Genomic DNA, 11283 nt, shown 5'->3' with positions numbered 1-11283 from the left:
TGCCTCTCCGTCAAACGGAGTGACAAATCCCAGTCTTGATCCATACTAACTCAACGAACACCTTCGGAGATACCTGTAGAGCATCTTTATAGTCACCCAGTTACGTTGCGACGTTTGATACACACAAAGTATTCCTCCGATGTTAGTGAGTTATATGATCTCATGGTCATAGGAACAAATACTTGACACGCAGAAAACAGTAGCAACAAAATGACACGACCAACATGCTACGTCTATTAGTTTGGGTCTAGTCCATCACGTGATTCTCCTAATGACGTGATCCAGTTATCAAGCAACAACATCTTGGTCATAATCAGAAGACACTGACTATCTTTGGTCAACTGGCTAGCCAACTAGAGGCTTGCTAGGGACAGTGTTTTGTCTATGTATCCACACATGTAAATGAGTCTTCATTCAATACAATTATTGCATGGATAATAAACGATTATCTTGATACAGGAATTATAATAATAACTATATTTATTATTGCCTCTAGGGCATAATTCCAACAAGTACGTGTACCTCGAGGGAGAGTACTCGTTGTTGGAGCGAGATAAAACGCATGATCGGGCCGCAAGCCAACAATTGTTAGCTCATGGATCTAGGCCTCCAACCCTGGTTGGGCTTTAAGGTGGAGTGCCTTCTTTTCTTGCTTTGTGTGGCAGACTGTCGCTCTTGTTCGATCCGAGCTAATAAGACATGATAGTTTTTGAATCTTCCGAGTGGCTACAAATTCATAGGATTCAAGTGGGATTACAAAGTTAATACATATGCCAAAGTAAACTTGATGAGGCAAAAAAGCAAGCCTCGTGACCACATGATACGATCAAGGGAAAGGAGTGGACATCTCAGAAGTGTTTGTAGGAGTTGTAAGGAGTGTTCGCTCGAGTAGTAAGGATAGGATCGGTAAGGGTACTCATAGCTAGTGCGTCTCAAGATCTTGATGTTGCATCACATGGATGTTAGAAGAATACGTTTATGGGAGGAGAGTTAGAAGAATTACAATATGTGAATCAACCATCGGGTTGCATCCACTCGAAGAGCATAAGGTATTGAATCTACACAAGACGTTCTATGACCTACGACAGGCTCCCCGGGGTCCAACATAGAACTCGACCATACAATAGTTTATCTTGGTTTTGAGGAAAGGTCACCTGAGGCTCCATACTATGCATAAAAGTGAGGTAAAGGCAAGGACCATTTCTTGATGGGCATATATGTTGACGACTATTGATAACTAGAGAAAACGACGAGGATTGCCAAAGTCAAGCTAAAAACGAAGGAGTTATTCAGGATTAGTGGTCTAGGTCTATTGAGTTACTACCCAGGGATCAAGGCATGGCAAAATCTTGAGGGGATCACACTATGTCAAGATGCATACACTAAGAAAGTACTTTAAAGTTGCAGCATGGGGAATTGAAATTCAACTCATGTTTCAACAAAGTCACATCATAAATTAAATAATAAGAGTGAAGCATCCATGGTTGATGCAACAGAGTATAGATGTATGGTAGGAAGGTTAAGGTATATCACAAATACAATACCTCACTTGAGACCTATCATATCGGCATTCTCAGTTTCTTCATAGCACCGCCCATAAGGGGACACTGGATGACTCTAGAAAAATATGCTTAGGTACGTCAAAGGGACAATAAATTTTGGTGTGTCATTTTGAGAAAGAAGATTAACTAGCTAAGTAACCAAGTAGCTCCCACATCTCTTTTATCTTCTCCCTTAAATTGACAAAATAAATTGGTTATCTCTTTGATACCAGAGTATATGTTTCATAGGTGCACAATGTTCCTTCGTGGGCGGTTTCATTAAGCGCCTAAAAATGCCAATGAAATAGACCAAAGTCCGGTCTTGTATTCCAGAGATATATCAAAATTCCGACCACACTTCTATACTACATTGTACCAACCACCAGTGCTTCATTATTATGAATTAGTTTAAGACGAGTCTCCATTGGAACATGCATGAGTTGGATTGTAATCTTCCATGCCACAACTTTCAAGTATCTTCTTTGCATATGCCTCTCTAAATAGTGTGATACCCTCTAGTTTTTGTTGTACCTCAATCTCAAGGTAATAACTCACCAAACATTAAAATTGAGAAAAGGATATAATTTTAATTTATGCAAGTAGTCTATTCACCCCCCCTTTAGACACCCCTTTTATCGATCCCACAGTCGTCTCGGCTCAGCTCTTTCCATCAACATGATGAGGTGTTCTTGAGTCTTGTAGCCTGAGCAATCCACAGTCTCATCAAGTCCCTTGTCTTGGTCACTAAGGCTCCAACGAATGGGGCCCTTTGAGGATATCGAGCATTGTACTCTCAAGATGAGATGTAAAGTTACAAGCCATATTCAGTAAGTGTAATATGGAGTAATTGAAGTTTTTTTCTTGTCGATGTTTTAAGTAATCTAGAGTAGTGATTGTCCAAATTTCTTAAAGGAAAACAAGACGAGAGATCAACCACATGCCCCAAGCCTTAGCAAACCATACAATGGTAGCACTCGATGTGTTTAAATTTAAGCATAGGACCCTTTGTGCCACGTAGAATCATTGTGACTAGGGAGGTAGAGTTCGGGGGTTAGGAAGCAACATGTGACACATGGATACTTCCACTTTGAGCAATGGAAGGGTGGCTTAATGTTAACATCCGTAATGCAAATCAAAGTATCTCATAAGGTTGCCTTCCCATTTATAGGGAAATTGTGGTTGTCGTCGCAATTAAGAGATTGCTTTTCTATCTTATCACCAAAGAATTTTTGATCCAACCCAAGGCTTGGGATGAGTGTCTACACTGTGGAACAATCTAGCAAATCTATAAAGGTTTAGGATTCTAGCCCATGTTATATAGATAAATGAATATTAGGTGTTATGTGCAACGGTAGGGGCAACCCGAATAATGTCTGACCAGTGGTACATGCATGCCCTCTCTCAGATTCTTAGGGCATGTACATTGGTGCTATCTTAGAACTATCATGTAGGATAAATAATGAGGTGGAGGAGAGAGAGCTCATAAGAAATGGTTTGTCTTCTCTTATTTAGGAGAGAACAAGAGGTGATCTCTTAGCACTATATGCCTCACCATGTTTTTAGGAATACCTAGCTATTGAAGATAAGGCCAAAAGGTAACCCATTGTACGACAATTTTTCTGTCATTTCTAAATTACATGCAAGACTTAAGATAAGACCATTTTATCAACCATTGTACATGGCCTTACATGGTCTTCCTCTAATACTTCTCTAGTTACCCCAAGAATGATATTGACCACTCTATTTTGGTGTGGTCCATCATCTATCATTCTTTTCTTGTATGTGGGGCCATCTTGAAGTTTTCGTAGAACTTTTGAACACGTAGAAGAGACACGGTAACAACACACGAATGTGCAATCTCCTTAAATGGTAGGGAAACTACACAAGCTGATGCAACCTAGTAATGCAAAAAACCGGGCTTCTTTGGTTCGTAATATATCTAAATGCGGAACAAGAAAAAACACAGATGTGAATATTATAGCATGAAAACTATAAAATTATATGGTCAGTTAATTGTGCACATAAAAACTTAGGGCACAAACAAATCCCTAGGAAATAATCCTATGGATTGCAATCCAACAAATCAAACAACCAAACTGAAAATATTCCTAAGGATTAGAATCCTCCACAGTTCTTTGCAAATCATTTAAATCAAAGGGCCCTTGGTAGAGGATAACATGAAAATTTTAAACTAAATGTGCATTATTTTTGTTTTACAATGTACGGTGCTCTAAGTGGCAGGTATTCTTATATCCTTTGCAACGGTTGATGCTCTAGGAGAGCACTCTTCATCCTACCGAGAACTACATTGTCTACATGCAACTCTAAGACAGACATACATGTATATTTCACCTATGCGGGCTTACATCCCTTGTCGCATTAATACAAGAAACACGAAAATGCAACATTGTACGCCCACAAAGTAATGGTGCTATAACCTAGTGCGTAATAGCTTTTGGTGGTCTCTACCAATATTTGGGTGCAAAATACTTTTTCAAACTACAAAGCCTTTGAAAAGCTACGTGGGTAAAAAGTGCAATATTAGGTACAACTGTAAACTAATTTTAGTTGAAAAATACAGAGTTTTGCGATCTTCCAAATATCAAAACATTTAGACCACTACATTTACTATGGTAGCCCTGTCCTTTTTTCAAGACACAAATGCAAACATTTTTCAACAAATTTTTGCAGTAGCATAGGTAATTCCCGCACATACATGTGGGAAATTATTTCAAATTATTTTAACTTCATAGTTCTTAATGTTTTTAGAATAAGATATCTATATATGGGGACCCAAAATTCCTCTAAAACATGGCAAAGGAAGTATTAATTCTATAGCAATATTTCCCACTTGCTCGCCACGAATCATAGTGACCTAACTCATGAGTCATGAGATAACGAGTCCAAATTAATTATATATATAATTTTGGCACATGTATGAAAAAATGGCATCAAATCAGCAGCGTTAATTACTAGAGACTGTTTTGTTAACACTGCAGTTTCTTAAGCGTGCAATAATATGTACTGAAGTTAGCTATGCTCCTAGATTTTTCTGGAAGCTGGCTAGCAGATCAAAGATGTTCCGAAATTTAGATAGACCATAGAAATATATAGCTAGTACAAATCTTGGATGTTATTTGATTAGGCATAGACATACTAGAGTTCACACCGAAAAATCCATAAGTAATCAGTGCACCATGTTGATCAGCTAACATTATTTGTTTAAACTTTCGTCTTATATTCATATTAATTGAAGGGAAAAATGATGGTAGCAAAAGAGTCCATCTAATCTTCAAGTGGGCCAATTATGAGCTGGTGGACTGCAAGGTGTCATTAGCTGTTCATTTGAGCACCATTTCTGGTGATGGGAAATGATTTATAGCCATCTTATATGGCTAATCTGTGGTCCAATACAAGATATTGGACAATGACTTCTCAAGCGAGATGCACACATGCATGCAGCTAGTCGTGTCAAAAAGTTGGGTTTGCAAAGCCTTTGTCACATGAATATTTAATTGACAGCAACGGGGCAATGTAAATTTTGAAAACAATGTAAAATGCAAGTAACATACATTGGGATAAAGTGTATCGTCACATAGGTAAGTGGAAACAATCATATATTAATCGCAAAAAAAAAACAATCATATATGAGTGGAAACTACAAAACTTTTTTGCACAAAATATGGTAAACATATGTACTACTAATATGTATGAAATCAATGAAGTAGCATATATAGGGGAATTGCACGCACTTGAGGTATTTTATTGGCATATAATGACCCGATCTGTTCCAAGAAGGCACATGTGTGAAATAGTGCATAGAAGAGTGCTCATATTTACGTACTTCTTAATTAGTGCAACCTCTGTAACTAAATATAACACGTTTTTGAAGTTCATCTGAACTTCAAAAATGTTTTATATTTAGTTATAGGGGGAGTACGTATCACACATGCATATGTTTTTTGTGAATCTGCGTATATATATTTTCATGTCTATATATACGTACTGTAACTTTTTGCCTAGTTAGGTTAATTTCTGCATGGACTTTGTTATCTCTTATTTTACCATGAGAAACTGAATGGTATGTGTATAAGTGTCAGATGACATGCAGCTTAATTACTTTCCTCTGTGTGAACTGAAACATGCAAAAGAAGCAATATGAAGCCTCTCAGATTCTTAACCCCCATAAAGAAAGCACGCATGGAACGCATGCATGTGTCCGAAGACAACTAAGAACACGGCAAAAAGAGAACCAAACAGAGAAGACCAGCATCAAGTACACACACGGAATACTCCGGTGGCACCTAAAAAGGAACAGGTATAAGTTGGTAGTTGACAGAGAGAGAGAAGATGATTTCCAAAGGGAAAAACAAAAGGGAGGCACTTTAATCAGAAGATGCTAACCGCCCGATGGAGAGAATGTCTTAGGTCCCTTTGGCTACAAGTTATGTGTTCCCCAGCTCAAAGATTATCAACCCCTATCTTCCATAGATTAGTTGTGGATCCCACTTTCTCAAGTTTTAGAGGAGCTTGGAAAATAAATACTCCACCAAACAACCTAAGCATATATAACCACCCCTCAAGAACTGTAATCACAAGGCAAAAGGTAGCTAGCAAGCTAGCCAGAGCATCATCCAGCTACATGCATGCATGTGCAGGGAACTACTCTTGATTCTAGAACAATCAACGTATGAGCCTAGCTAGCTAGCTCAACAGCAATATACAATCTGTCACAAGGAAACATTGCTATACTTTGATGCATGGTACTGCATGGGGGTAGGCATGCATCATGCATGGTAAAGTTCCCCTAATTAATTACCCTGCTCACCAATCAGAATTCACAGATAGACCTACAAGAAGGGAAAAACAAACAGAAAGGGAAGTGCATAGATATGCCTCATAACCACCTTGCTCATAACCTACACATCTATACCTAATAAAGATAGCACATGACATACATACATATGTAGTAGTTCAAAACCAAGAACATACTGTATTATGCATGGATGAATTTACTAATTAACGTACACACCAGCACTGCACTAGCATATAGAGTATATGTAACTGGATCCATATCGATTCATGATCTCTTTATATGTTACAATTAATTACCTTTGTATTTTCCATGGTGTGGTTCCAATGCGTCCCCAACGACCTATACAAATGCATACTATGCCCAATCTTTTCTCACCTACTAATAATCACCTTACCAGCAGCAGCAGCTCAACATATATACTCCACCAATCATCCCTCCACCGTACCACCACCTAACTCTCCCCTGCCGGCCGGTAATCCTCTACATATGCTGATCATGCGCGATCGATGCATTGACCAATCTCATGTCACATGAACAAGAGATCCATCGACCGATATCATGGACGGCGGCATGATTTCAGTCGACGGATGGTGCGGGAAGAAGTAATAATTTAGAATTACTCGATCGATCGGAGGATGCATGACGATGATGATGAGGATATGGATCATTGGCAGGAGAAGAGGTCGGCGAGGCCTTGCATGAGCTGCACCTGCGCGCGGAGGCAGCGGACGTAGTCGGCGGTCTCCTCCAGCAGGCTGCAGTACTCCATCCCGGCCCCGCCGGGGACGAGCCGCCGCAGCGCGTCGCTCCTTGCCGGCTCCCCCGCCTGCCGCGCCGCAGCTGGCGGAGGGACGAGCGCCGCGCGAGCAGCCGAAGAAGACACCTGTCCGCCGACGGGAGCGGCGCGTGCCGGTGGTGCTGCCGGCCCGGCGACGACGCGCCTCCGGACGAGCACGGCGGCCCGCGTGGACAGCTCCGTCCTGGACCTGCGCGCCCGCGCGTGGGCCTGGAGCAGCAGCGCGCGGCTCCAGGCGCGGCGCGGGCCGGTGGCGCGCGCCATGGACGAGTAGGCCGCGCGGCGGATGGTGCGCGTGCGGCGCCTCGCCGGGCCAGCCGCGCCGTGGATCCGGGAGAGCGCGCGCAGGAAGTGGAACGCCAGCATGCGCTTCGAGGTCGACGACGCCGACACCGCAGCGGCGGAGGCGCTGGCAACGACGCGGTTAGGGTTTGAGCTCTCCACCTCGCCCTTGGCGTCCATCAAACAAACGGCACGCGCGCGCACCCAAGCTCCTCACCCCAGCTCCTCACCCCACCCCACCCCACAGAGAGAAGGTCGAGGGTGGAGAGAGATGGAAAGGGAGAGGGAGAGGGGATGGCGTAGGCGGAGGATGCGGCCGGGCGCGTGGCTTAAAAGGCAGGAGAGAAAGGAGATTGGGTGGGGAGGAGGAAGAAGAAGGTGAAGAAGATTTGGTGTCTGACACAAACCGGGGGCCGGGATGCCGCGGCCTTTGTGCTGTGCTGCTGCGATGGTGGAGAGAAAAGAAAAGGGAGCCCGAGAAACACGGCTCTGACACAAAATGTCCTGGGCAGGATCCGGTGCGTGTCTTATAATACCCAGTTGACAACGAGGGACAGAGCCAATGAGTGTACACATTTTTTTCTCCCTCATCAAAGAAATGAAAATGAAATAAAATAAAATAATTGCTGTACATGCGCGCGCATGTAGAGGGAGAGGGACGGGGAGGAGGGGTGCATGTGATCGAGTCGAGTCGAGTGTGGTGGTTAACTAGGAAAGCTAGATTAATTAGCTAGTCATAGGAATGCTAGGAAGGGCCAGTGAACAACTCTCCCCTCTCCTGGCCGGCAAGCGGCGAGCGGCGAGCGGCGAGGCCATGCATGTGAGCTAGCTAAATGGGTGCGTCGTGCGAGATATGGCGGGATACAGGAACCACTCTGGTCGGACGCCGGTCGGATGCCCCCATGTGAGGCTCCATCCATCAGCTTGCAATGCAATGCATGCGCCTGCTCCGGATGGGCGGGCAGGCAAGGAACGGACGCATTGGTGCATGCATGGGGAGTACTCACCCGCCACCGCCAACATTGAGAAGCGGGAGAGAGACCAACGAGGCACAAGCTGATTGAATTAATAGAGGAATCATTAGACGTTCATGCGAAAAACTTCATGATTTTTACGACTAAGACCGTCTCTACCAAACCCCATTATATCTTGCGGAACTGTAAAATAATCGTCAATTTATGGTTTTACAGAAAAAAAAAGTTTGAATAAACACATTAAACGCCCCATCCTTCAAAAAATTTGAGGGTCGCCGCAATTGCCACCCACTCCCCGGCCGTGAAAATATAGGTTTTTCCCCGCCCCGTCGGTGCCCTGTATCGTGGGAAAATAGTTGGCGGGAGGGATATTTTAGCCCACGCATGTTCCCCTCCCTCACTTCGTAGCCGCCCGTCGACTACGAATCCAGCCATATCCGCCAGCGAAAACACACCGACGGGCAGCTGCAGACCCGGGTCCACAGCGCCCGGCCTCCCTGGATCTATTGCCACCGAGTCGCCGCCCGCCCCTGATCCATCGGTGAGTCCTTTTCTGCCCATTCAAGATAGATTTAGCGAACAATTTTCGTTCATGCAAGCTCCGTTGCGGTTTGTAGATGAATTTGACCCCTTGCGAGGACTTTTTGCTCGAAGATTCGTCCTCGTCCGACGAACGGGATATAGAGATGCTGCTCGAGAACAATCGGCAACAGATGGTGGTGGCGGTCCTCGTCGTGAAAGAGCTTGGGGATAGAACAAAACGAGACGAAGAGGATGGATCGTCGGTCGTCCTTGCATCCCTCGCAACCGCCATCTCGGGAACATGATGCTGATGCAAGACTACTTCACGGCGTCACCTACGTATCTGCTGCACCTCTTCTAAAGAAGGTATCGAATGCGTCGATCCCTTGTGATATTCATATTTTAATTTATACATATATGTGTTAAATTGAGAAAAAAAATTGTTTTGAGGCTGGCGCAGGCTGCGCTCGAACATACACTGCAAGGCATGTTTTATCGTTCGGTCTTGCGGGGTCTATCCGATCGCAACCCACGTCAACCCTCAAAACACGTTTTCTGCAGTTCTTATACTTAATTTAAAGGTCCACGTGAAAAAGGATCTGTTAGAGATGCTCTAAATCACACTATTTCCTCGTATATCTGATAGTGTAATCTTTCCTTATATTAGACGGCGCATTACATTTTTACCTACTAGCTAGTTGTTGCATTTTTACCGTGCATTTTGTTGTTTTTTACCAACTTAAAATCATGACCAAGTAGTTATAAAGTCATGGCAACTGACTGGATGGATGGGCAACTCGGGTACATACTTATCATAGACGTATCAAATTACGTGTTCATCTAATTCATTCGAATTCAATGAAAACATGCCAACTTCATGGATCATGTCGAATACACTGTGAGCTGAGCTTACCTCGGATGGCTAGGTATGAGCCAGCCTACCTGGGTTCAAGCTTTAGACTTGACACGGATGGTCATCTTTTCTTTCCTAGAGGTGTTTATAGTAGTAAGTTATGCATGTTTTCATATGGACAAATATAGTCAAATAGACATGCCTATATGTGAGCCTCTGTGTTTTTAACAAAAACCATATTACGGCTAAAGAGGAACCCTTAAAAGGGGTAAATGTGATCACAAGATGTTCACTAGGAATAAAAAAGTGGCGATGAACTAACCAACCTTGCTTTTGTGTCGTGGAAACTCATGTACTTGGCCGTCACTTTTTTTCGTGTCAGCACCAGCGGCACGTTGCCATCCGCATCATCATCGTCACATCAGAAAAAAAACATTACCCAACCCGTTAATTAAACCGCTGATCCGGCCGGCCGGCCGGCGGGAGCCGCATGCGTGCAAGCAAAGCAAGCGATCGAGTAACCGGGTTCCCTAATTCCAAACTCCCGTTTCCAACATGCACCATATACCCGATTCGCAAAAAAAAACATGCACCGTATACCCGCATAGGCATAGGCACGTACAATCAACGGCACTAACAGCATCTTCAATCAGATCCTCGTATCCATGTTAAATGTCCGCGCAAACCGCTCGATTTTGACAAGTCAAAAAATCCAATCCAACATAACGTCTCAAACGTTCGGTCTAACCGGTACCCCTCGTATCCAATCTAAATATAAAACGGATATACGGACGGTGCGACGGACGCCTCCTCCATTGTTGTAGTGTGGACACCGCGTGGCATCGCACCGGCGGGCCACGTAATCCCTAGCCCGGCTATTTAAACCGACTACCGGAACCAAAACCCTACTGCTCCTAATATTCCCCCTCCAGTCCGCTGCATCCGTCAATAAGCCATACCCCCATGCCGCCGCCACTTCACGCTGGAGCATCGGCTTTGATTCCTTAGCATGTCCGGATCCGGAGGGTCGCGTGGCTACCTCTGAATTCGGAGGAGGAGGAAGAGGAGGAGTAGCAGGAGCCGGCAAATGTTGTTGGGGGGGGGGGCGAAAAGGAGATGTCGATACTGGAGGTGAGGCACGTTGGGGACGTGGATCTGCGTGCGGAGCAACATGTTATCCTAAACTCCATCCGTTCGGAGTCGATTGCGGAGGCTAGACTTCTTCGTCGCCAGGGGATGAAGGCGCCGCGGGCTACGACGAAGGCGGCGCAGATGCTCACGGACAAGGATGAGCTAGAGGACATGTCCGATGATGAAAACTAGGATAGTACGTATTTCCTCCGTCTCGGTTTATAAGTCATTTTAGGTTGTGCATCATGACAAAAAGAAAAAAAAGATAAATTAACGTTAATTCGTTAATTAATCTATACCTAATAATAAAGCGGCTATTGCTTCCGTCGGAAAACCCACCGCCGCATTTTTATAAAAAAGCCCCTGTA

The 11283-nt window shown here is 44.0% G+C and overlaps 1 protein-coding gene across 1 annotated transcript; it reads right to left on the bottom strand.

The window, feature by feature from the left end:
- Nucleotides 1–6579: 6579 nt before the first annotated feature.
- LOC123428054 (transcription factor IBH1) lies at nucleotides 6580–7847 on the bottom strand. The gene has a single exon (XM_045112219.1). It carries the CDS (start codon nucleotides 7613–7615, stop codon nucleotides 7022–7024), a length of 594 nt encoding a protein of 197 aa, XP_044968154.1. The 5' UTR covers nucleotides 7616–7847; the 3' UTR covers nucleotides 6580–7021.
- Between the last annotated feature and the right edge of the window lie 3436 nt (nucleotides 7848–11283).

Source organism: Hordeum vulgare, chromosome 2H, assembly GCF_904849725.1.
Source record: "Hordeum vulgare subsp. vulgare chromosome 2H, MorexV3_pseudomolecules_assembly, whole genome shotgun sequence".
NCBI lineage: Eukaryota > Viridiplantae > Streptophyta > Magnoliopsida > Poales > Poaceae > Hordeum > Hordeum vulgare.
The sequence above is the reverse complement of the archived record's forward strand: the minus strand, read 5'-3'. Positions and strand labels throughout refer to the sequence as shown.

What these genes read in the sequence shown, in the direction of transcription:
- LOC123428054 (XM_045112219.1), bottom strand. Translation starts at nt 7,615, where the DNA reads ATGGACGCCAAGGGCGAGGTGGAGAGCTCAAACCCTAACCGCGTCGTT.